General features: G+C 44.7%; 1 protein-coding gene across 2 annotated transcripts in view; it reads right to left on the bottom strand.

Moving 5' to 3' along the window:
* Positions 1-15,972: 15,972 nt before the first annotated feature.
* The window catches only part of LOC132836667 (transcription factor RelB homolog), a 48,860-nt gene continuing 37,290 nt past the window's right edge, over positions 15,973-27,542 (bottom strand). For both annotated transcript variants that reach the window (XM_060856054.1, XM_060856055.1), the window contains exons 8-12: positions 26,402-26,617; positions 24,989-25,054; positions 22,482-22,529; positions 20,872-20,934; positions 15,973-16,455 (exon numbers count right to left, since the gene is read on the bottom strand). In XM_060856054.1, coding sequence (XP_060712037.1) covers positions 16,001-16,455; positions 20,872-20,934; positions 22,482-22,529; positions 24,989-25,054; positions 26,402-26,617 — 848 coding nt within the window. In that variant the 3' untranslated portion in view covers positions 15,973-16,000. The remainder of the gene's footprint in view (positions 16,456-20,871; positions 20,935-22,481; positions 22,530-24,988; positions 25,055-26,401; positions 26,618-27,542) is intronic.

Here is a 27,542-nt window from a genome sequence, read left to right on the forward strand (position 1 = left end):
CCTCCCCTTCTCAGTACCCTCCACCAGGATCGCTCTACTCTCAGAATTCTTACAGGACTGAGAGAGGCCATTATGGCCTATCGAGTCTGTACCAACCTTCCCACTCAGACCCATGCCATCCCTGTTACCCTGCATTAACCATGGCTAACCCACCTATACTACACAACAATTTACCAGGCCAATCCACCCTAACCTGCACATCCCTGGGCACCGTGGGACAATTTAGCATGGCCAATCCACCCTAACCTACACATCCCTGAACACTATGGGGTAATTTAGCATGGCCAATCCACCCTAACCTGCACATCATTGGACTATGGGAGGAAACCAGAGCACCCAGAGGAAACCCACACAGACACGGGAAGAATGTGCAAGCTCCACACAAACAGTTGACTAAAGGTGGATTCGAACCCGGGTCCCTAGCGCTGAGAGGCAGTAATGCTAACCGCTAAGATAGCGTACCTCCTGGCCAGTTGCAGCTTTTTGAAAATCCATGATTTTAATTGCTGCACCATTGGCTGCCAAGGGCCTAAATTCCAGAATCTCCATCCACAAACCTCCCTGTATCTCTGTACCTGTCTCCTCCCACACTAACCCTGTATTCCTTTCTCTATTGTGAACCTTTTAAATCTATCTGTGAGGTTGGGATATTGACGGGGTAGATTGACAATCCCAGTTCACGGGCCTGCGTACCTAATCTGGGCCTACACTCCAGTGCGATTCTGTTGGAATGCTGCCCTGACTTCTGGGTGAAAAGTCAAACTGAGATCCTGTTTGTCCCTTCCCGTGGAACTGTTCCAAAGTATGGGAAACTCTCTGATGTTTTGGCCAATAATCATCCCTCAATCTACACCTTTGGGGCGATAATCATTGTAGTTAGTGGGATCTTTCAGTGCATCACTTGGCTGCTGCATTTACTATGACAGTGGCTATGCTGCTATAGGAAGGATATTATTGAATCAGAGAGGATAGAGAAAAGATTTACAAGAGTGCTACTGGGATTGGAGGATTTGACAGGAGAGGCTGAATAGGCTGGGATATTTTCCATTGGAGCGCAGTAGATTTAAGTGGTGACCTTAGAGAGGTTTATAAAAACATGAGAGGCATGGAAAAGGTGAATAGTCAAGGTCTTTTCCCCAGGGTAGGGGAGTTCAAAACTAGAGGGCATAATTTTAAGGTGAGAGAAGGAAAATTTAAAAGGGACCTGAGGGGCAATCTTTTCACACAGAGGGTGGTTCGTGTGTGGAATGAACTGCCAGAGGTAGTAGAAGATGCAAGTACAGTCACAACATTTAAAATACATTTGGACAGGTAACATGGGTAGAAAAGGTTTAGAGGGATATGGAGACAATGAGGTCTACAGATGCTGGAGATCAGAGTTGAGAGTGTGTTGCTGGAAAAGCACAGCAGGTCAAGCAGCATCCGAGGAGCAGGAAAATCAGCGTTTCTGATGAAGGGCTCCGGCCTAAACGTTGATTTTCCTGCTCCTCGGATGCTGCCTGACCTGCTGTGCTTTTCCAGCAACACACTCTCAACTTAGAGGGATATCGGCCAAACACAGTTTAGTTTGGGAAACCTGGTCAGCATGGATGAGTTAGACCAAAGGGTCTGTTGTATGACTCTGTGACTACAGTTCAGAAAGTATTCATCAACAGTCAAGCATTTTGGGGATGTCAGAGGTCATGCCAGGTGTCATATAAATGCAAGTCTTCCCCTTGAGTTTCTGATATATAGTGTGTGACATAGCAACATAGGAAACAGGAACAAGAATAGGCCATTGGGCCCATTGTATTTGTACTGGAGGCAGTTCAACCCCACAGCTGAGGGGGTTTGTATTATGAAGGTGATTGAGTAGTTTAGGCCTGTACTCTTTGGAGTTTAGAAGAATGAGAGGAGATATAATTGAGTTATAGACGATGCTAAAGGGGATTAACAAAGTAAAAGAAAAAAGGAAGTTTCCTCGTGTTGTGTCAGTCGAGAATGAGATCTTATAATTTTAAGATGGGGCAGTGGATTTAAAACAGAGATGAGGAGAAATTACTTCTGTCAAATTTTGATTTGAATTATTATTGTCATGTGTGCCTAGATACAGTGAAAACTTATGTGTTGCGTGCAATACCGGCAGATCATACCATATAAAATGCAAAGGGTGATAGAACAGAGCAGGAATACAGTGTTACAGCAGCAGAGAAAGTGCACACAGAGCGAGATCAACATTAAATGCAAAATTTGAGAGGTCCATTCAGAAGTCTGATAACGGCGGGAAAGAAGCTGTTCTTGAATCTCTTTGTATGTGGACAAACATATACATCCTGGCTAACAGAAGAGGGTTGATCATGAATCAGTGGAATTCATTACACCAGAGTGTGATTGATGCCAGGACATTAAGTAAATTTAAGGAGGAGATCGACAAATTTTTAATGAGTAATGGGCCAGGGGAGTGGGCAGGAAAGTGCAGTTGAGGCTGAGATGAGATCAGCCAGGATTGTATGGAATACTGGAGCAGCAGGTCAGGCAGCATCCAAGGAACAGGAAATTCGACGTTTCAGGCATAAAGGGCTTATGCCCGAAACGTCAAATTTCCTGTACTTTGGATGCTGCCTGACCTGCTGCGCTTTTCCAGCAACACATTTAACTCTGATCTCCAGCATCTGCAGACCTCACTTCCTCCTTGAATGCTGGAGCAGCCTACTTCTGCCCCTAGTTCTTATGATTTTGTTGATATATGCTTACGTTCTCAAGCCTGTCCAGCCATACAATCAGATCATGTCTGATGTGCCACAGGCCTCCCCTCTGTTGTGCTACCTCCTCAAAGCCCCAATATTTCAAAATCCTTATCCACATCCTCTTTAAATGTCTTCAGTGATCTAGCCATCGCAAACTTCTGGGATAGAGAATTCCAAGATATTCATGACCCTGTGGAAGTAAACATTCCTTTTGTACCTCAGTTTGAAGTGTGTGTCCCCTTATTTGTAACCATGTCCCCTAGTTTGAGATTCCCCAATTAATGGAAACATGTTTTCACCATCTCCCCTGTCAGCGCTCCCCTCAGAATCTTGTATCTTTCCATAATTGCTGGGGGACGCTTTGATTTTTATTATCAAATAATAAAATACAGTCAGGACTCAAGTAATATCTTATCTTCTGAGTGGGATTTACAGCCCAACCTTCTGGACTCAACACAGATTTCAACAATTTCAGATCAAAACCTCTTTTTCCATTGAATTTTTGATTTTCTTTGCTAATTTGGTTTATTTTTGCCTCATTGTCTTATTTCCTTTGCTTACAGACAACAACTATTTAGGATCCTACCATTCACACCTCTGCTAGAGACATCTTTACATAATTTACTTGTCCCATTTCCTTTCACTTCGGCTTTACACCACGACAGCTTTTGTCATTTAATCTCTCCCGAATCCCACTTATCATAAACCTTTCCTTTGGTTCTTCGTAACTTCTGCCACTTCACTTGATAAAATCCAAGATTTTTTTTAAACAATTCTAACTTCTGATGAAAGGTTAATAATCTGAAACCCTCCAGCAACTGACCCCTCACCTGGAATCACTCCAGGGTGTACTGCAATTTGCCAGCATGTAGTGTACATGTGTTCATGGAGCGTTTGTGTACATGTGATGTCCATCAATTGGAAGAGTACCAATTTCACAGGGAATAGTGACATTGGATGAGATTACAAAGATAAGGAGAGGCAAAGCCATTGAGCGATTTGAAAACGAGAATTGGAATTTTAAAATCCACATGTTGTTTTACTGGAAGATATTGCAGGCCAGCAAGCACAGGAGCAACAGGAAAATGAGACTTGTGAGTTTAGACAAGAGCAGCAGAACTTTAGTGGACCTCATGTTTACAGAGGGTGGAATGAAAGACCAGCCAGGATTGGATTGGAATAGGGTTAGCAAGGGCATGGACAAAGGTTTCACCAGGAGATGAGCTGAGACAGGTGAAGTCAAGTTTTGTTGTGGAGGTGGAAATCGGCAGTCTTACTGATAGAGTGAGTACAAGGTTGGAAACTCTTCCTAGTATCAAACGTAATGCTAAGGTTTCAAACAGAGACTTAATCATAGACTGATATTAGAACAGGGGATAGAACTGATAGTTAGGGAAGTGGTTTAGAGTAAGGACTGAAAGCAATGATTTCAGACTTCCCAATATTTAATTAAAGGAAACATCTGCTTAACCAATATTGGATTTCAGCTAAGCAGTCTGGCAATTTAGCAATTGCAGAGGTATTGATGGAAGTGGTGGTGAGGTAGAGCTGGGTGTCATCAGCAGGCATGTGAAAATGAATGCTGTGTCTTCAGATTTGTTGCCAAGTGGCAGCACATAGTTAAGAAATGGGAAGGGACCAATAACAAATCCTTGGAGAACACCCGAGGTCAGTGCAGGAGCAGGAAGCAAAGTCATTGCAAGTGATTCTCTCGGCCTGACTAGATGGATCACAATGGATCCACAAGCAAGCCTGAGCACCCAGCTGGACAATAGTGGATAGGCATTGGAAAAAGACAGTAATAATCAACCAGATCATTGGCTCAGACAGGTCAGAAGGATCAAGTGGGAACATTTACCTTTGTTACAGTCTCATGGATATCATTTGTGACTTTAAGAGATAAGACCCTAAGACATAGGAGTGTCTTTGGTATTTGGCAGAGGCCAAAACTTAGTTGGAGAGATTGAAGCATGGAGTTTGGGATATATTGGGAATATTATTTGGAGTCAACAACACATTCAAGGACTCCAGAGATGAAACGTTGTTTGGAGGTTGGATAGTGGTTTGCAAGGAGAAAAGAGGTAATTTTTTTGTTGTTGGGATAGATGTTGGCAGCATTTCAGAGGTGAGGGGGACAGCATCTAACGAGTCTCTAGTCAACATCTGAAGAGAGGGTGATCCTTACCTGGATCTTGAGGGAGTGTAGCAAGCTGGTTACAAAAATTTACTACTCAATGTCAAGGAACAAAGAGTAACATTTGATGAGTGTTGCAACTAGAAGGCTCTTTCAACCCCCTGTTTTTTTTTGTGTATATTAATGATTCAGAATTAAATGTAGGGAGCAGGATCAAAAATTAAAAAAAAACAAAAACAAAAATTAGCTAGTTAATAGTGAGGAGAGCAGCTGTAGACTGCAAGAACATATTAATGTATCTGTCAACCAGGCATAAGAATGGCAAATGGAATTCAAACAGATAAATGTAAAGTGATGTATTTTGGAAGTCAAGACAAAGGGATAAACAATAATTGGGAGGACATTGAAAGTGAGAGATCTTGGACTGCACGTCCACAGATCACTGTAGTATGGCAGGACAGATTGATAAGCTGGATAAAATGACCAATGGAAGACTTTCCCTAAGTAACCAAAATACAGAAGGTAAATGCTGAGAAGTTATGCTGGAATATATGAAACACTATTTGAGTACTGCATGCAATTCTGCAATAGTCACCACATTCCAGAAAGGACGTAATTGCATGAGATAAGGTATAGAGGAGATTTATAAGGATGATAGTGGGATTTGAAAATTGAAGCTATGAGGAAAGATTGGATAAGATGGAGTTGTTTTTCTTGGAACTAAGATGGCTGATGGGAGATTTCATTGAGATGCACGAGGTTGTGAGGGTGGAGCGCATGGGAATGACCTATTTCCTTTAACTGAGAATTCAGTTGGTGGTGTTTGGAGTCATAGGATTAGAAGACAGATGAGGAAAACATCTGGAACTCACTGCCTAAAAGGGTAGTAAAAGCAGAAATCCTCAATCCACTGAAATAGTGCTTAGATATGGATCTGAAGTTCTGTAACCTACAGGGAGGCTTTGGCAACCAGCTGTTTCACTCTGGTTTTTTCTCTGTCCAGTTAAAGAATTTTTTTCCCTGGAGGCCGAGGGGTGACTTATAGAGGTTTACAAAATTATGAGGGGCATGGAGAGGATAAATAGATAGTCTTTTCCCCGGGGTCGAGGAGTCCAGAACTAGAGGGCATAGGTTTAGGGTGAGAGGGGAAAGATATAAAAGAGACCTATGGGGCAACTTTTTCACACAGAAGGTGGTACGTGTATGGAATGAGCTGCCAGAGGCAGTGGTGGAGGCTGGTACAATTGCAACATTTAAAAGGCATTTGGATGGGTATATGAATAGGAAGGGTTTGGAGGGATATGGGCCGAGTGCTGGCAGGTGGAACTAGATTGGGTTGGGATGTCTGGTCGGCATGGACGGGTTGGACCGAAGGGTGTGTTTCCATGCTGTACATCTGTATGACTCTATGAATAGGGTAGCCATGTGACCTCATGAATGGCAAAACTCCCTGATGCTGTTGCTATGGCTCCCCCCATACACATCTCCAAGGGGTGGATCCTTCATGGGAGTTGGGAAGGGTTTGTTCTCACTACAGCTCCTGATGCTGTTGAGGAATCTCGGCCTGCACCAAGTCTATAGGACCTCTTCCTTGTTCTATAATCCCTCACGCTCCTTATCATCTGTTTGTTGTTCATTGATGGGGTTTGAGATTGGGTAGAGTTAAAATTCTCCACTGCACTATCCTGGCAGGAAATGACGTGGGATCTGTACGTGCGTTGTGAGGTGAGAGCTCAGATCAGCATAGAATCTGTGTTGCCATGACAACAGATTAGTTAGCCGAAGACCTTGTTACAAAACAATCACTCAGCTTTTATTTTCCTGTACTGTTATGAGGGATGAAGGTGTCACTGGATTTATTGCCTGTTCCTAATTGCCCTTTGAACTGGTTGGCCCTCTGGGCTATTTCAGAGGGTAGTTTAGAGTCAACCACATTGCTGTAGGTCTAGAGTCACATGTAGGCCAGACCGAGTAAGGATGGCAGATTCCCTTCCCTAAAGAGGGACCCAGATGTATTTTTACAATGGACAATAGTTGCAATTGGTTTCATTTCCAGATTTTACTGAATTCAAATTCAGTTTTCACCACCCACCATGGAGAGATTCAGACCATAGCCCCCAGGACACTAGCCTGGTGCTGTAGATTACTAGTAAAAAATGAGGTCTGCAGATGCTGGAGATCACAGCTGCAAATGTGTTGCTGGTCAAAGCACAGCAGGCCAGGCAGCATCTCAGGAATAGAGAATTCGACGTTTCGAGCATAAGCCCTTCATCAGGAATCATTCCTGATGAAGGGCTTATGCTCGAAACGTCGAATTCTCTATTCCTGAGATGCTGCCTGGCCTGCTGTGCTTTGACCAGCAACACATTTGCAGCTGTAGATTACTAATCTAGTGACAATATTCACATCACAGCCCCATAAATGTTTAAATTTGCATCTTGCGTTCTGCTTACAACCATTTTGATTTGTGTTTTATTACCAGTGGTTATGATGTATAAGGTTATGTAACAGCACTGTTTGAATACTGAAATGTTTTTGATTATTTATTCGTTGGGTGTGTGGGTGTTACCAACTGGCCCAGTATTTACTGCCTGTTCCTAATTGCCCTGGAGAAGGTTGTAGAGAGGAACTGCAAAATTAAACCGTTCCCTTCCACATTCCTCCGACAAATTGACTGATTAAAGATTGTGGAGCAGCTGGTGTTGGACTGGGGTGGGTCAAGTCAGAAGTCACACAATGCCAGGTCATAGTCCAACAGGTTTATTTGAAATCACAAGCTTTCAGAGCACTGCTCCTTCGTCAGGTGAAATGTCAGCGCTCCGAAAGCTTGTGATTTCAATTAAACCTGTTGGACTATGACCTGGTGTCATGTGACTTCTGATTAAAGATGTTTCCATGAGGATACGTCAAGGGCTGTTTTATAATCTCCGACGTAAAGCTGCCAGGCTCCTCTGTAAAATCTAATGCAACCCTGCACAAAAACCACAAATCAGAGCAATTGTAAACAGAGTGTTAAAAGCTGGGTATTTGACAAGAGCAAGACCTCAGTGCTTTGGGACAAGGAAGTATTGCCTTTGCTTTCAGAACGTATAGTAGCTTGTGTAAGATTGGGTAAGTCTATATAATTTCGAACAAAAACCTAATAAGTCTTTATATTTAGAAAAATTGAATGCGCAAGATTAGCTCCAGTTGTTCAAAGTCCTGGTTGGACCACACCTGGAGTTACTGTGGCAGCTCTGTGCCTCACACCTTAGGACAGCAGCGAGTGCAACAGACATTTAGCGGGAAGACACAACAATGTGTCTTCTTCCTCAGGCGGCTTGAGAAATTCAGCATGTCCATGACTCACCAACTTCTACAGCTGTACCATAGGAAGCATTCTATCCAGGTGCATAATGGCCTGGAGCGGCAACTGCTCTGCCCAGGATGGCAAGAAATCACGGAAAGTTGCCCAGGCCATTACGAAGCCACCCTCCCATCTAGTTACACTTCTCAGTCCTGCAGAGAGGCTGCCAACATTATCCAAGACCCTTCCCACCCCAATAATGCTACCTCTTCTGTCAGGCAGAAAATACATAGCGCCTGAACACATGCACCAGCAGGTTCTAGAACAGCTTCTTCCCTGCCATTAATGAACTGATGAATGGATATCTCTAATTCCAAATAATGTTGATCTTGCTTTGTGCACCTCCTGTTCAGTTGTAATCATGTACACCTCACTCTGTCTAAGCACCTCATGATCTGTATGTCCTTGTGTGCTACAATCTGCCCTTCCTGCTTGCAAAACAAAGCTTTTCACTGTACTTAGGTTCATGCGACTACAATAAACCAAATCAAAAAATCAAATCAAGGATGGGAGGTACTCTTCAAAGGTGTTGAGGTGAGATTTTACAAACTGTGATTGAATTCACTGGAATTTAGAAGATTGACAGGTGATTTGTTGAAAGGGGTGTGACAAAGAGAAATAATTTCTGTTATTTGTTTGGGTGGTTCCAGGACTTGGTGAGAGCACTCTTCATTAGAGTCGTAGAGACGTACAGATGGTCCAACTCGTCCATGCGACCAAATATCCCGATCTAATCTAGTCCCATTTGCCAGCACCTGGCCCATCTCCCTTTAAATTCTTCCTATTCATATACTTTTTTTTAGATTAGATTACTTAGATTACTTACAGTGTGGAAACAGGCCCTTCGGCCCAACAAGTCCACACCGACCCGCCGAAGCGCAACCCACCCATACCCCTACATCTACCCCTTACCTAACACTAGGGGCAATTTAGCATGGCCAATTGACCTGGCCCACACATCTTTGGACTGTGGGAGGAAACCGGAGCACCCGGAGGAAACCCACGCAGACACGGGGAGAACGTGCAAACTCCACACAGTCAGTCGCCTGAGGCGGGAATTGAACCCAGGTCCCTGGCGCTGTGAGGCAGCAGTGCTAACCACTGTGCCACCGTGCCGCCCAGATGCCTTCCGATGGGCTAAATGGCCTGTTTCTGCTCCTGTGGGTCAGATCCAGAAAATTTCACGAGGGAGGTTAGGAAACATTTCTCACAGTAGAGATCTGGAACTCTCTTCTACAACTGATCATTTATTAATTTTAAAACCAAAGGTTTGGCAGGACATTGACAATATCTGGTAAATGGAGGTCAATTAGAGATCAGCCATAATCTTGTGGAATTGGGGCTGAATGGCTTCCAGCTCCACCCAACTGCACTATTGTGACATGTTATAACCCAAATGGAGAAGCGTTTGTGATGATCTGTCCTTGTTATGTCAGACGTGTCACAGTGGGTAATGTTTCTCATGATGATGTAATTAATGGCATGCAGAGTTGGGGGTGGGGTGGGGGAGGGAACGACACTGATTGAGTCACTCCTTCAGAGCATGACGTGAGTTTAATCTGGAAATAATGTGTGATTGCCATCAGTTTTATTGCCTACGTTGCACCTAATAAAGCCTTAAAAATTGAGAGGTTTGATAGCCGGATAAAGCATTTGCAGCAAGTACTGATCCAAACCAGCCAGACCTTGGGAACCATGATTTGGAGGGGCCGGTGTTGGGCTGGGATGGTCAAAGTTAAAAGGCAAACGCAGCACCAGGTTATAGTCGGTCAAATTTATTTGGAAGCACTAGCTTTCGAAGCGCTGCTTCTTCATCAGGTGGTTGTGAAGCTGGACCATAAGACACAAAGGTTATAGCAAAAGATTACAGTGCTATTGCAGCTGAAATGATATATTGAACAAGCCTAGATTAAGTCTTCCATCTTTTAGAATGGGTTTGCTACTTTCGGTTCTTTAATACGTAAGTCCAGAACTTCTTTTAAGTCACATTCTCAAGATAAGTTAAGGTTTTATAACAAAAATGCATTCTGAGCTGAGATGGCACCTTAATGTGTGAGGTTAGAGTCTGACTGACTGGTTCTATTTCCAAAGTAGGAATTTGTTAAATATTACATGGATGTATGCTTTTTTGAGCAAAACAGAAAGTATCTGCATATATAATTGTGCAAATATAAACTCGCCCCACAAACCTGTATTTGTATGTGCGTGCATACACTCACTCTGTCTCTTTCCCCTGCACGCACACACACGCAGGCGTTTATGGGTGAGTTTATATTTGCACAATTATATTTGCAGATACCTTCTATTTTGTTCAAAAAAATGCATAACCTACAGGCAGTCAATGCAGGCAGTAAATCCATGTAATATTTTATAAATTCCTACTTTGGAAATAGAACCAGTCTGCCTTAAGATTGGGATACAGACAGACTCTAACCTCACACCTTAAATGTATTCTTTGAGCTGTGATGGACCCTATCAGTATAAAACCTTAAGTTATCTTGAGAATGTGACTTCAAAGAAGTTCTGAACTTACATATTAAAGAACCGAAACTAGCAAACCCATTCTAAAAGGTGGAAGACTTAATCTAGGTTTGTTCAACATATCATTTCAGCTGCATAACACTGTAATCTTTTGCTATAGCTTCTGTGCCTTATGGTCCTGTTTCACAACCACCTGATGAAGGAGCAGCGTTTCGAAAGCTAGTGCTTCCAAATAAACCTGCTGCACTATAACCTGGTGTTGTGTGATTTTTAACAACTTGGGAAATCATTCCTCCACCCAGGTTCTGTGGCATGACCATCTCACGGCCTGGCGTAGTGGCCTTCTGGCATGGCGTCCTCTTAGCCTGACATGGTGGTCTGAAGTGATCTCCCAGCCTCTTAGTCCTCAAGTCTGGAGCCAGAGCCTGATGAGGACTGAAAGCTAAGTGCCAGCGTGGCCTGTTGTTCTGAACTTTCATTTTTGCAACCCTAGAAATTTTATTTCTCTATTGTCTAAGATCTTGTAACTAACGAAGCTGTGCCTGGGTACCTTTGTATCTAAAATGGTGCTGTAAGTAGCGATGTATAAATTTTTCACTAGACTCATGTGACAATGAAGCCAATTCAATTCAGTTTGATCTCGGCCAGTGCTGCAGTAGTTCCTCCTTCAAACAGCTGCACCTCAGTCAGGACCCATCTCCATCTCAAGAACACCAACCATGTAAACAACACCTTCTTAAAAAATGGTGACAGCTCACAGGAGCATCACGGGCTAACCATAACAAACTTGATTTCTGAGCAAACTCCTCTCAGGCTCCATCAAGAGAGAAGGGACTCTTAATGGGAGGGTATTGAGGGAGGCTGGTGTCGGGAATCCAGAACAGTGAACCACAATCCCAGACCAAGTCGTCAGACCAAGATGAGGAGGAATGTCCTCGCTCAGAGTTGAGTATCTTTAGTAGAGAAAGAGAGGGAGAGCTGTGGGTGCTCTTTCATTGAATGCAAAGATCAGTTGATTGCTTTGGGGTTCAAAGAGAATGAAGGGACATGGGTAAGAAGGGTGAAGGATCAGCTATGAGTTTATTGAATGGTGGAGCAGGCTGGAAGGGACCAAATGCTTTTCTTCAACTCCCATCCCTCAATAGTTCCTCAATCTGACCCACACGTGGCCTCTGTTTGTTGGTGAAGATCATGAATTCTTGGTTCGCTGAGCAGGCTGGCTTTCAGTCACACAGCTTCTCGCACTTGCCACTTCCCCTCACCACCCTCCCACGACATCCAATGACAGTACAGTGCCTGAAGTGCGACATGCATATGTGGCTTTGGGGTGTAAAATGAGATAAACAGACACAATCACTTTTTAATCAATATTTAATGTTCACATTCTTGCTCCAAGCAGCCAAGGGAAATTAACTAACACCTGTTTTACGACTGGAATTACAGTTCGGAAACTCCCGATTGTAGTTAAGTTAATTATTTATTTACATTACATACACCATATACACAGAATTTCACCTTCATTATCCAGGCTCACTGCAGCATCGGTTAAACCAACTTGCAATTTATCTCAACTCTTGCAGAATTCCTTTTCTCCCTCCCTCCCTTCCATGGACCTTTCAAACCAACAAGTCAAGCTCCATTTGTCAGCTGGAACTGACTGGGAAAACCCCAGGATCAATTTGTAGGAAGATAGGAAACAGGAGCAGGAGTAAGCCGTGCAACACCATCAAGCCTGCTTGGCGTTTCAACATATTCGGGGCTAGTCTTCTACCTCAACAGCATTTCCCCGCATGACTCCCGCATCCCTTGCTGCCTTTAAGATCAAGAAATCCGTCGATTTCCACCTGGGAAATGCTCAAAAAGACTGAACACCCACAGCTCTCCGAACATTCACCACCCTCTGAGCAAGGATAATCCTCCTGGTCAGTGCTAAGTGGGCTCCACCCCCCCCTCCCCCATTCTTGCATTGAAATAAAACAGATTATTTTTGTCTCTCTTTACCAGACATGAAAACAGTGAAATTAAAAGATGGTTTGGCTCACAGTTCGTTGGATAGGGTGAGTCTTTTCCTTTGCTATTTCATTGGCTCAATGTATCATAAAGACTGTTGTATTGGCTGATTAAAGATTGGAGCGTTTGGACAAGTTGGGGTGGGGGGGGGGGAGAGCATAAGTGACATGATACATTTAATTGCACTTGGCAAGTCTACAGTGCCCTAGCTTCTGTTGAAAATCCCCTGGACTCTCCACTAGAGCGAAACTCTCACTATACATCTTTCCACAAGTATTGATCAGCCTTTGTTTCAATAAAGTAGCATTCCATTCAATTCAAAACCATAACATCAGCATTATTCCATATCCACACTTGAGTCTGAAGCAGCAGAGACAATCTATCCCTTGTGGAACATTTATCGTTTTTATCCGTAAGATCACTGTAATCAATTGCACTGACTGACGTAACACCTCTCTGGAGCCAGTGGGATTTGAACACCCCCAGGGTCTCCTGATTCAGAGGCAGGAACACTGCCACTGTGTCACATGACTTCTCTGTTTTTATGAGGTAAAAACAATGACTGCAGATGCTGTAAACCAGATTCTGGATTAGTGCTGCTGGAAGAGCACAGCAGTTCAGGCAGCATCCAAAGTGCAGCGAAATCGACGTTTCGGGCAAAAGCCCTCTGTTTTTATGTACAAACCCCATAAAAGTCACTTTGTCTAAAAGGCTAATTCCACCTCATAAAACCAAAAGTACTGTGGGTGCTGTAAATCAGAAACAAAAACAGAAGTTGCTGGAAAAGTTCAGCAGGTCTGGCAGCATCAGTGGAGAGAAATCAGAGTTAATGTTTCAGGTCCTGTTCTAAGGAAGTGTCACCGGAGCCAAAACGTTAACTTTAATTACACCTTGTTCCTCAACCGTGATTCGTTTCTCATCTATTGTACTGATAAAGGTCAGTCACCTGTCAGTGAGTCAATCTCATTGATGAGCAGAATTGAGTCAGCATAGAATTCTTTCATGGGACATGGGCGTCACTGGCAAGACCACAATTAGCCCCCAGTCCTCGGCTGACCTTAAACTGAGTGGCTTGCAAGGCCATTTCAGAGAGAAGTTCAGAGTCACATGTAGATAAAGATAGATTTCCTTCCCTAAAGCGCATGGAGGGAACCAGAGAGTCATAGAGATGTCCAGCATGGAAACAGACCCTTTGGTCCAACCCGTCCATGCCGACCAGATATCCCGACCCAATCTAGACCCACCTGCCAGCACCCGGCCCTCCAAACCCTTCCTATTCTTTTTACAACAATCAATGGGATGTGACGTCATAACCCCAGAGTAGGAGCCGAAATGTTTAAGCCAGTAACAGTCATCACTGTGCCCACCCCCCCCTAAAGAGGAAGGGGTGTAGAAGTAGACATTGATACTGGACAAAGAGTTACTTACCACCCAGTAACTAATGGAAATCTTACATAAACCCATTTAAGGCAAAGCGAGGATCGAGAAACCCAGAGAACAGATCCATTGATGACTTGTGTCTGTATTGGACACTTTCTTCACTTTTCCCTAGCTGTGTTTTATTTAAATTGTGCCGTTACCATGATAAAATGACCTATATAGGAGGGCAAAGCATAATTAGACAGCATGTCACAGAAATATTGGGGCAAATGACCAAAATAGTATGGTTATAGAAGAGAGAGAGATAGAGGCAGAGAGACAACTCCAGAGTTTAGAGCCCAGGTCTCTAAAGGTGTGGGTGCTAGGGCGGGGGAGGGATTAAATCAGGGATGTTCCAGAGGTTAAAACAGGAGTGCAGAAAACTCGGAGCTGGAGGAGAAGTCACGGGGGTGGGCAAGGGCACAGAGGGATTGGAAAACTAATGACAAGGATTTTAAACTCCAGGCACCATGTGACCCAAGGGCTAGCCCATGTGACCCATCAGCGCCGGACAGAATGAATAGGACTTGGCGCAAGTAACAAGACCACCCAAGAGCTCTGGACAAGCCCAGGTTTCAGAGTTCATGCAAGCTGATCTGAGAGAGGGGATTAGAATTTGGAACAAAATACAAAACAAAGTTGAGAGAAAGATGGTTTGAGGAGGTAAGTGCTTGAAAAGCCTGCATCTGCTGCTTTGAACAGATTGGAAAGGATGAAAAAGTTGGCCAGTCCAAGACCTCAATAAGCAGCCTTTGCCGCCTTCCGGAACTTTCCACCTTCAAACTGCTGGCTCTCTGTTTCACAAATCACAGACAAAGCCACTCAACCCCATAGGAAATGCCAGAGTCTTTCAATCTGTCAGGAAAAGTTGTGAACAGGCATGGGGACAATCCTTGAGACCACACAATCAGCTGGAAATAACAATCCTTAAATGTAGACAGAGACATTCTTTTTTAAAAAAAGTTCCATAAGTACTTCACAGATAATAGGTACATTTTCAGTTTCTCAACTTCCATTATAAAAATAAGAAAGGTATTTGTTTTAGTAAAAATTAACAAGTGAATAACAAGATCCCAAAGCCTGGATCTAAAATTCCACTGTCAGTGAACAAAAGGGCACTTCAAAGGGCATCTTAAGTATCAAGACGTCTTCAAACTCTACATTCTTTTAATCTGCTGACAATTCACAATCTCCTTGTTTTGGCTGAGGGAAAGGATTGTGGAAAGGTATGCAGGAGGGGAAGTGCTATGCCAGCCTTGTGCCCAATAGTCTGGCACCATCTCCTCCCCTTCCCCAGAGAAGTGGGGACTTGCACTACCCGCTGTTGTCCCTGGAATGTCAAGTCTCCGCCTTCCCACTTCCTCACCAATACAGTGGGCTGCTGAGTGGTTAGCACTGCTGCCTCACAGCGTCAGGGACCTGGGTTCGATTCCAACCCTGGGCGACTGTCTGTGGGGGGTTTGCACTGTGTCAGTGTGGGTCTGCTTTGGTTTCTTCCCACAGACCAAAGATATGTAGGTTAGGTGGGCAGGCCCTGCAGTGTCCAGGGATGTGTAGGCTAGGTGGGGATTGGAGGGTCCTCTGGACGGGATGCTGTTTGGACGGGGGCTCAGTAGTCAGCAGGAAAGTAGCCACGGCCATTAACGGGCGAGATTGGAAAAGGGCGGAGGGGGAGTCAGCTGAAGACACGGGCGGGCATCAAGTTGGGGATGGGAGGCTGGGTAGGGCAGTGGAGTGCGCTGTCCTTTCAACCCACCCCTTCCTGATGACAACAGCCCTCCCACATACACCATCCCCCGCCACCCGCCCCCTTACCCACCACCACCCCCCCCACCCCCCCCCCCCCCCCCCGGTATTCTGACCCAACAGCGAGCGAATCAGCACTCAGCCCTTGGATCCTGGCTGCTCATTGGGCATGGCGATACTGCTGCCCAAGATGGTGGACAGCTCCTCACTGCCATTGGCAAAATCCATGTTCAGCATGTAATTGTCGAGGTCCCCGCCTGCTGGAGCCATGGGGAGGTCTTCAACAGGTGGCAGGACGTTGTAATTTGTGTCAAAGGTGGCACCCACGCCTTCGGGTTCCCGGCACTTCTGCAGCTCCTCCAATTGGCTGTAAAATCCATAATTAGTCGTGTCCAAAGGCTCGTCTTTCATGTAACATTGACTGTATGGGTCCTCCTGCAAATCTTCCACGGAATTGTCAGTGTAGGGCACAGCACTCGCATAATCTTCCTGGGTGTAGCAGTTCCAAGGTTTGGTCACTGGATTCAAATAGAGCTGATCCTCCTCATGTTGAAAATTATATCCAACGTCCATGTTAGCCGGGAATTGGAAATCTGTTGTGAGGAAAATCAGTCAGATCACAGAACTCCTCAATTATTACAGTGCAAAAAAAGGCCAATCAGCCCATCATACCTGCACTGGTTCTTTCCCCCAGTGCCAACCTTCTATCTTTTCCTGCACACCATTTCTATCCAAAAAACTACCCAATACCCTCCTGACTTGAACCTGCCTCCCCCACATTTCCAAGCAGTGCAGTCCAGACCCTAATTACTCACGGAGTGAAAAAGGTTCCTCCCATCACCCTCGCTTCTTTAGCACATCATTGAGTCGTAGAGTTGTGCAGGATGGAAACAGACCATTTGGTCAGTCTCATCCATGCTGACCAGATATCCTAAAGTAATCTAGTCCCATTTGCCAGCACTTGGCCCATATCCCTCCAAACCCTTCCTATTCATATACCCATCCAGATGCCTTTTAAATGTTGTAATTGTACCAGCCTCCACCACTTCCTCTGGCAGCTCATTCCATACATGCACCACCCTCTGCATGAAAAAATGGTCTCATAGATCCTTTTTAAATCTTTCCCCTCTCACCATAAACCTATGCCAACTAATTTAGACTCCTTCACCCTGAGGAAAAAAAACCTAATCATGCCCTTCATGATCTAATATTTTGTTTTAAATGAGCAGGAACAGCTTCTCCCTATCTATGCAGACCCCCTATGATTTTGCAAACTGCTATGAGATCTCCTCTCAGCCCTTCTTTCTCCAAGAGAAAATCCTTAACTTCTTCTGTCTATCCTTATCATTGACGTTTCTCGATTTTTCCAAGTCAGGATGGTGAGGGGCTCGGAGGGGAACTTACAGGAGGAGGTGTTCCCATGTGTCTGCTGCCCTTGTACTTCTGGATGGAAGTGGGCATGGGTTTTGGAAGGTGCTGTCTGATGTTACTTGGGGAGTTGCTGCAGTATGCCTTACAGATGGTACACACTGCGGCTACTGAGTGTTGGTGGCAGAGGCAGTGGGTGTTTGTGGATGTGGGGCCAATCAAGCGGGGGCTGCTTTGACCTGGATGGTGTTGAGCTTCTTGAGTGTTGTTGGAGCTGCCCCCATCCAGGGCAAAGTGGGGAGTATTCCATCACACACCTGACTCTTGCTGAACAACATTCTTGTTCCTGTATTTAAATCCTCTCACTACGAAGACCAACATACCATTTGCCTTCTTCACTGCCTACTTTCAGCAGCTGGTGTACAAGGGACACCGAAATCTTGCTGCACGCCTGGAACTATTCTTGTATTTCTGTACTCTCTGCAGTACATTCATATGTTTCCGATAATGTGATTCCCACATACTCCACCTCCCTGGAGTCACAACCTCTTTTTTTAAAAAAATAAATAACGAGGGGGACAAAAAAAACCAGAAAAGTCCCCTCCTGGGAGGAGGAACCTCAGTTAATGAGGATAGATTATAGAACCAGGTCCACAAAAGTATCTCATTATCACACTGGCGTTGGTGGGAATGTGTCAAGTACCCATTATCACAGTGACTGAACTTTCTTCATTGGTCATTGAGATGCCAAGGGATCTAGTGATCCCCTGTGGCCCAGATTTTCATCTCTCTAAATGTGATTTTCGTTGTGCTGTCAGTTATAGGGGATCTCCGATATTGGGCAACAGTCACATCATCAAAAAGGCTAAGCAACCAATCACAACGGCGAATTCCAAAGGACAACAAACCCGAAAGTAACAAATGGGCTATGCAAATGTGGGCCCCTTCACTGTTGAGCAGCATCAGTACCCAGAGGACAAGAATTTCGAAAAGAGTCAGGGGGAAGATACGGGATACTTTAAAAACAAACACAGCAAAACAGTTAACAGAAGTTTTGATCTTGTTGCTTGAAAAGGCAATGGGGGAAGATTCAAAACTTCGAAAAAGATGTTGCTAAATACAAGCTGTTTACATAAGCATGTAACTTCCAACTCTTAATAACATTAGATTCATATTTGGCAGATGCAGGCTTTAAAAAGCATAATAAAACTCACACATAAAGTTTTGACACAAACCAGATCACATTTCTAGATTTCAAACTATCCTTTTTTGCAATACACTGTTGAGTGGGGGTTTCTAGGACAGTTCACCTCTTCGGCCCCTGTTGTCATTTTCAATCAGTTTCAGCATCATGACCATAAGTTTATTAACAATATTACACAATATATTCTTCACCCAGAGGGAGGTGGGGGTCTGGAATGCACTGCCTGGGAGGGTAATTGAAACAGGCAACTTCAAAACCTTTAAAATGTACTTGGATGAACACTTACCATTCAAAGCTATGAACTTAGTGTGGGAAAGTACAGCAAGTGTAGATAGTAGCATATTTTGGCAGTACAAACTCGATGGCTGAAGGGCCTGTACTGTATGATTTTATCATAGAATATTTTTATGAGTTACGTGTTCAAATTAGATTTAGCTTGCTCATATGTTGCACACATCAAAAATTATTAAGGGTTAAAGTTGCACAAAGACGTTACAAAGGAGCTGTCCTCGATGGAAGGGGCAATAAAATTATGGGATGGTGGTGAGAGAGTAGGGGATGTCGGAACAAATTGGACTGCTCTTTTAATGAGCTGGCACTTAAAAGATGGGTTGAATGGCTTCCTTCCGTACTGGAAGATCTTCCGAATTAAGTCAATTTTCCTCACTCCCTCTTTCGAGTTTAGATTAAAACATAAAGGAGAGAGAATTTTAACATGGGCACCCTGACCATTTTAACGGAGGCACCCTGGACCATTTTAATGGAGGCACCCTGGACCATTTTAGCGGACGCACCCTGGACCATTTTAGCGGAGACACCCTGGACCATTTTAGCGGACGCACCCTGGAGCATTTTAGCGGACGCACCCTGGAGCATTTTAGCGGAGGCACCCTGGACCATTTTAGCGGACACACCCTGGAGTATTTTAGCGGAGGCACCCTGGACCATTTTAATGGAGGCACCCTGGAGTATTTTAGCGGAGGCACCCTGGACCATTTTAGCGGACGCACCCTGGACCATTTTAGCGGAGGCACCCTGGAGCATTTTAGCGGACGCACCCTGGACCATTTTAACGGAGGCACCCTGGACCATTTTAGCGGACGCACCCTGGACCATTTTAGCGGACGCACCCTGGACCATTTTAGCGGACGCACCCTGGAGCATTTTAACGGACGCACGCTGGTCCATTTTAATGGAGGCACTCTGGAGCATTTTAGCGGAGGCACTCGGAGCTCCAGTGAACAGTAGCTTGGAGACATTGGTTATTCAGATTTTTTGTCATGGTCACGGCCAGAGTTTGTTGCTGACCCAAATTACCCTACAGAAGGTGATGGTCAGCCATCTTGGTAACCCACTGCAATCTGTCTGGAATGAAAACCAAATGGATCTACTTTTCAAAAGGTTCTCCTGCACAGTGGCAACAGCTGAAATTGGCCTCAGCGCCCATAGATTGTGGGTGGTAGGGGTGAGGGAGGTGGCGGGAGTTGCTTGGCAGGGTACCCTACCAACCCAGGACATCCCCCTTCAAAGGGAGGGAGGTTTGAGAATTTGATGGAGGTCAGAATATGGTCAGTCAGTCTCTTAGAGTGAGATGTGTATGGAAACATTGGATGAGAACGCGGCTGATTGTGACGTCCAAAAGCAATTCTCCCAACAGAAAGGGAAGGTAGGAATGGAGAGCTCGCTGTCCCTGGGAAAAGTGCTGTGGATGCTGCTAGAGCAAATCAGAAAGACTGAAGCCAAAAGAGTCTGGGTGGGCAAGAAATATGGAGCCAAAGTGGGCCAAAGGAGTTGTGGTGGAAGGCAAGCCGGGTCTTAAAGATAGGTTCTTGATTGTTAAAGGGATCAAGGGTTACAGGGAGAAAACAGGAGAAACTTATCAGCAGTGATCGAATAGCGGAGTAAACTCAATGGGCTGAATGGCCTCATTTCTGCTCCTATGTCTCATGGTCTTGTCGTAAAGGGCTGTCGAGGCTGGGTACTTAAGTATATTCAAGGCTGAGATAGGTTGTTTATCAGGAAGAGAATCGAGGGGTGATGGGGTAAGGCAGGAAGGCAGAGTTGAGGATTGCCAGATCATTCATGATCCCATTGAATGGCAGAGCAGAACTCAAAGAGCTACTTCTGCTGGTCTGTCTTATGGTCTTAGCTTACTGAATTGGCCAATTTAATCTTCCATCTCACTGATATCTCTGCAAACAGTCAACTCTTGCAGTAAAGGGGCACGGTGGAGGACATGGAAGTGATTGACTCTTCTGGTCATCAACTGCTCCCTTTCCTCCCCTACTTTCAACTTGATTTTGTCGATAGCATCCTCACGTCTGGTCACTGGTAACTCAGGGCAGGTCTGCTCGTGGTGACCACCTACAGAGCCCATTTCATGTAACCCTCCCTCCCTTCAAGTCATGAACTAAGCAGCTTCCGCAACCGAAGTTACCTCGATTCTTGATGGTCTGTTTCATCGGGATAGCTGGTGGGTCCGGCTGGGTAAAACTGGAAGCTGTTGGTGAAACAAATTGAAAAGCAGAGTCTTAGTCAGGATCAGGAAGCTGAACTGTTTTTTTTTGTAGATATTTTTATTGAAATTTAACATTTTTGCAAATTTACAAAAATAAACAAAACTCTCAAATACAAACATTGATGTACAATTAAATCATATATACAATAGTCATAATTTAACAAAGAAAAGAGAAAGAAAGAAAACAAAAAGAGAAAAAAAAAGAAACAAAAAAAGAAAGAAAAAAAAACTCAACTTTCTACTAATCTAACCTATAACTAACCAGAGTGTATACCTAAGTCTCTTACATGCTCGGAATGTATAAACATCAAATATAATAAAACCCGTATTCGCGCAGGATTCCTCTCCCAAGGGGCCCCGGAGCAGCCTGGTCTGAAATCTTCACTAAGGAAGCTGAACTGTTAATATATTGAGTTACTATTGACACCACTGTGTCAGCCAATGAGATAGACACAATGGTGGGACTCGGACAATATAGACACCACGTCAGACAATGAGTTGAAGATGAGATGTTATGGCTTGTCTTAATTTATAAGGTTTACAAAAGAAACTGTACAAACAGAGTCTCCCAATTCTCGTGGGATTATTTTGTGGCAGAATGCAAGGTTCAGTTCTGCTTTGATTCAAACTGAACAGCTTAATTCTCCTCCCTCTCCCTACACCAATACTGCTTCACCCAATCAGAATCCTAAGGATGGGGTGAGAGTGAGGGGGGTAAAACACAACATTAACTCCTCTGGTTGACTAACTTTTGCCCATTCCCCTCACTGCAAGGTAATTGCAGGTTGAAGGTACAATACAGATTGCACTGGTAATTAATGAAAGCCAGAGACGGCACGGTGGCACAGTGGTTAGCACTGCTGCCTCACAGCGCCAGAGACCCGGGTTCAATTCCCGACTCAGGCGACTGTCTGTGTGGAGTTTGCACGTTCTCCCCGTGTCTGCGTGGGTTTCCTCTGGGTGCTCCGGTTTCCTCCCACAGTCCAAAGATGTGCGGGTCAGGTGAATTGGCCATGCTAAATTGCCCGTAGTGTTAGGGGTATGGGTGGGTTGCGCTTCGGCGTGGACTTGTTGGGCTGAAGGGCCTGTTTCCACTGTAAGTAATCTAATCTAATCTCCGGTCCCCATCTGGAATTCCCTCCCAAAATCTCTCCTTCTTTTAGACACTCCTAAAATCCTAGCTCTCTGACAAAGCTTTTGGTCATCTCACGTCTAGTTTTGTGGCGAGGTGACCTGTGAAGTGCCTTGCACTGTTTTGTTACAATCAAGGTACTATATAAATGCGAGTTCTGTTGATGAGCTGTGTAGCCAAAAGGAGAAAGTGAGGACTGCAGATGCTGGAGATCAGAGCTGAAAATGCGTTGCTGGAAAAGCGCAGCAGGGTCAACATTTCGGGCACGATTCCTGAAGAAGGGCTCATGCCCGAAACGTTGACTCTCCTGCTCCTCTGATGCTGCCTGACCTGCTGCGCTTTTCCAGCAACACATTTTCACAGCTGTGTAGCCAGGCATCATTCAAGTCAAACTTACCTTGATTCTTTAACCGTGTTACTGGTTCTGATGAAGCTAAATTGGATCCTGTCAAATGAAAGAAAGAAAAGTAACTTTAAATTGCAGGATCTTATCATTTTGCTGGAAACCAGATTTGTTGAACAGTATGGCGGTTTGCTCAGCATTCATTTCTGTCACCCTGGGAAAAGCTTCAGGTTGTTAGGGTTCAAATCTCACTGTGGCAACTGAAGGCCCCAACCTGGGTGGGACATTGCGAGGAGTCACTCGCTGGGATGTCATCTTTTGGAAGTTTCCTGGCTACAGTCTCAGATGATAATGGCCCTGGGCTACTTGGTGAAGAATTGGGGGTGCTCCAGCTGTTCTGGTCAAACCCACCCAAACGTTGGCCTTTGACCTGATCTTGACCTGTCCAGGGTCACACTTACCAGCTGATAAAAATGTACTTTAAAGAAATTTATTCAGGGGGTGTGGACTTGGCCAACAAGGCTGGTATTTGTTGTCCAATCCAAATTGCCCCTTGAATAGACTGGCTTAGCTTGACCAGTCAAGATTCAATTACGTCACTGTGGGTCTGGAGTCACGTGTAGGCCAGACTGGTTAAAGATGGCGGTTTCCTTCTCAAAAGGACATTAGTGAGCCAGGTGGGGTTTTTTTTAAAACAACAGTCAATGGTAGTTTTGTGATCACCACAGCAGAGACAAGCTTGTGCTCCGGTTTCCTCCCACAGTCCAAAGATTGGATGGATTGGTCATAGGAATTGCAGGGCCACAGGGATAAGGTTTGTCTGGATAGGATGCTCTTCGAAGGGTTGGTGTGGATTCGACAGGTGGCACGGTGGCACAGTGGTTAGCACTGCTGCCTCACAGCGCCAGAGACCCGAGTTCAATTCCTGCCTCAGGCAACTGACTGTGTGGAGTTTGCACGTTCTCCCCGTGTCTGCGTGGGTTTCCTCCGGGTGCTCCGGTTTCCTCCCACAGTCCAAAGATGTGCAGGTCAGGTGAATTGGCCATGCTAAATTGCCCGTAGTGTTAGGTAAAGGGGTAAATGTAGGGGTATGGGCTTCGGTGGGTCGGTGTGGACTTGTTGGGCCGAAGGGCCTGTTTCCACACTGTAAGTAATGTAATCTAATCTAAGCTAATCTAATCCACATTGTAGGGATTCTATAATTGCAGATTTGTGAATTAATTAGATTTGAATTCCATAGTGGGTTCTGAACCCATGTAGCCAGAGGATTAGCTTGGGCCTCTGAATTACTAGTCCCACTATGCCATTAATTCTGACTTCTAAAAGTTCCCTTTCTTCAAAATTCATAAGATATGGAGGGTACCAATGGTAAAACCAGCATTTATTGCTCATCCCTAATTGCCCTTGAGAAGGAGAGGTGATGGCCTAGTGGTATTATCGCTGAACTATTAATCCAGAGACTGAGGTAAGGTTTGAGGCACTTGGATTTGAATCCTATGTTGACAGACGGTGAAATTTGACTTCAATAAAAATCTGGATATAGGAGTCTAATAATGACCGTGAATCCATTGTTGATCGTCAGGAAAAACCCGTCTGGTTCACTAATTATCTTTAGGGGAGGAAACTGCCATTCTTGTCTGGTCTACGTAGGACTTCAGACCCACAGCAATGTGGTTGGCTCTTAACTGCCCTCAGGGTAATCAGGGATGGGCAATAAATGCTGGCCCAGCCAGTGGTGTCCACATCCCATCAATGAATTCATAAAAGATACATTCTCTGTCATTTCACCCATCACTGTGCAGACCTCCAGGGTCGTATCCCTGTAACATTCTCCCCTTGTGCCACTCTGTATGCCTTGGAAAATTCTTCAACCCCCTTGAACTGAAATTGTAATCATTTTTATTAATATTCATTTACTGAAGTATTGTCCGGGGAAGTAGCAGAGCCAGAACTCCTTTGTAGGGCCACCCTGAAGCTAGGACATATCACACCTACCATCGTCTTGGAGAATGAGTCAATAAATCGTTTGCATAATGATTCCCCAGGATTGGGGCATTTACATTTACATTATCATTATGACCTCATCCTACCGTTGCACCTGGGGTAACAGGAGGTTATGGGGGCTGGGAGTGGCCAGAGTATCTGTGAGCATTACTGACTGACCTGTATAACAGGGGTGTCTTTCCTTTATTCAAGGCCTCATTTTGGTTCACCTTCGTGAGACCGAAGAATGTCACAGTTGGGGGGATGGGGGTCACCTAGCTTGTACAGGCTTTAATAAACTTTTACTGTTTGCAGCAATTGGTCTGTGCGGATTGCATCTCATGAATGAAACCTCAGGAAAAGAACCTAACACCACCATCTTAACGCCACCTATTCTGTTGGCTATACATCACTGCTTCCCTGTTAAACTCCTCAGTGTCTTCTACTGCACTCAGGGCACAGGAAGAGTTGAGATACCACGGATGACACCACAACAATTCCAAATGAACCCATCCATTCAACAGAGCCAAAGCAGACGTGAATGATTAAATCCAGACAGCACTGAACTCAGGACTCACCCATTAAGGCGTTGATTGAAGGGAACTTGATCTTTCTCGTGCATTTACTCCGAACTCCATAGGCATCTGTCAGAAAGCAGAAACAGCAGAGGGTAATCACACAGACCACCTTCCCAGAGTACCACCTTAAAAACTTGCGCATGACCATCCCAAATATTTATACTGTGCCCTTCAGCTCAAAGGGTTGACCTGATGCAATCTGGAACCCATTGTTTAAGGCAGCAGTAGAGACAAATACAATAATGGCTGCCTGAAGGGCATTGTGGGTAAATTTAAAACTCAAAATGTTTGCAGGACCATGGGGGCAGGAACACGAGGGAGTGAAAATCATCCAATAGTGTGACTGGGGAGACAGCCTAAGGGCCCAATGGCCTCCTCGTGTCTATGCAATTCTATAACTGATTTAAACATGCAAGATGCTGAGGAGGTTTGAACATGTAAATGTGAAGAGGATTTTTTTCATGGGAGAATCTGGAACAATTTTAAAATGAGGGATTGCCCCATTTAAGACATTTTTTCTTTCTCAAAGAAGGTGATGAGTCTTTGGAATTCTCTTCCTGAAAAGTTGGTGGAAGAAGAGCCTTTAAATATCAATTCTTGATAATCGAGTGGATAAACATTATCGGGGGTAGGTGGGAACATGGAGCTGAGGTTCCACTCAGCTCCACAATAGATCATGGCATCTCTACAGTGTGAAAACAGGCCCTTCAGCCCAACAAGTCCACACTCACCCTCTGAAGAGTATCCCACCCAAACCCATTCCCCTACCTTATTACTTTATATTTAACCCTAACTAACACATCCCTGGACTCTATGGGGCAATTTAGCACGGCTAATTCACCCTAACCCACACATCTTTGGACTGTGGGAGGAAGCCAGAGCACCCAGTGGAAACCCACACAGACACAGGGAGAATGTCTGTATGAGTTTGCACAGTCACCTGACGGTGGAATCGAACCCAGTGCTAACCACTGAGCCACTGTGCCACCATGGTCTTATTAAATGGTGGAGCAAGCTCGAAGGGCTGAATGGCCTACTCCTAACTTGCTTGTTTGTACATACGTCTCAGACATATTCAGCTCATGTGCAGCAGTTCGCACATTGGCATCGCTCAAAGTTCTCCTATTGCTGCATCTCTATTCTACCCCATTAGGTGGTCTGTTGGTGTGGTGGTGGTGTCCCTGTCCCTGAGCCAGAGGCTGTGGGTTCGAGTTTCTTGGCAATGGAAGAATGTGATGCTGTTAATCAGTCTGTTAATCCTTCCAATCACTGCCCAACAGGGAAGAGAAAGCGAATGTGGGAGGATAGATGCAACAAATAGATTCTATCGTTGACTTTGCTCTTGACCCAAGCTATCCCATCCCACGCGTTCGTTAACACTCAGGAGTTTGCCGATCTGTTTCGGTACGTTACCATTTAGCTTTGGGAGGTAACGGAACTCAAAGCACTCGCTGTATTCCTTATCAGAGGGGCGGTACAACTGCAGCCTCACGGTGACAGGTTCCTGGATGTCGATGTCACAGTACGGCGGCGTTTTGAAGACTATGGCGATCTGCCGGTGAACATCGGTTTGGGAGAAGACTCCCTTCGCTTCCCAGTTGCCTTTTGAGAAGACGACGGCAATATCTTCTGCATGAGGAAGAGAAGATTATTGAAAAGATATGCTTTCTCCCCACCCTCTAGCGTTCACAATTTGACTTCTTTCACATCTCTCCTGTCCCTACTATCCAACATTTTTTTTAAAAAAGCAAAGCTTAGGGACACTCAGGATGTTATCAAACTATCTCCCTGGCTATAAATTCTGTGTCTTGCAATCTTAATCTCCACAACCACCCGATGAAGAAGCGGCGCTCTGAAAGCTAGTGCTTTCAATTAAACCTGTTGGACCATAACCTGCTGCTGTGTGATTTTTACTTTGTACAGCCCAGTCCAACACCGGCATCTCCAAAGCATTGCTAAGAGTTTTACATAGAGTCGGTAGAGGCAGGGAAGGCAGGGAGTTATAGAATGTAAGTCCAATATAAGAAGGAAGAAAGATGAAAGGAGTGAAATTCTGTGGACATGTTTGTTGACATCAGTACAGAAAATGTCAGAGTGTATTATAAATAACTGGACTGTTCAAAAAGATTGATAAAATTGGACAGAGTCAACAAGGATTTAAAAAAGGGAAATCCTATTTAACAAACCTTTTGGTGTTTTTTTGAGGATGTCACTAACAGCATTAATAAGGGAGATCCAATGGATGTGGTGCATTGGGAAGGCTTTCGATAAGGCCCCACACGGGCCACTAAATAAAATTACACCATATGGGATTGGGAGAAAAAAGATCGAGAATTGGTGAAACAAAATGAAAGCAGAGAGCAGGAGTAAACGGATCATTCTCACGATGGTAGGTGGTAACTAATGGGGTATCACAAGGGTCAGTGCTAGGTCCACAATTATTCACAATACGTACGAATGATGTGAAGACTAATTTCCAAATTCGCCAATGACCCCAATCCGGGTGGGAGTTGTGAACAGGATGTATAGAGGCTGTAGAAGGGCTTGGGCAGGC

Source organism: Hemiscyllium ocellatum, chromosome 47 (assembly GCF_020745735.1).
Source record: "Hemiscyllium ocellatum isolate sHemOce1 chromosome 47, sHemOce1.pat.X.cur, whole genome shotgun sequence".
In the NCBI taxonomy this organism is placed as follows: domain Eukaryota; kingdom Metazoa; phylum Chordata; class Chondrichthyes; order Orectolobiformes; family Hemiscylliidae; genus Hemiscyllium; species Hemiscyllium ocellatum.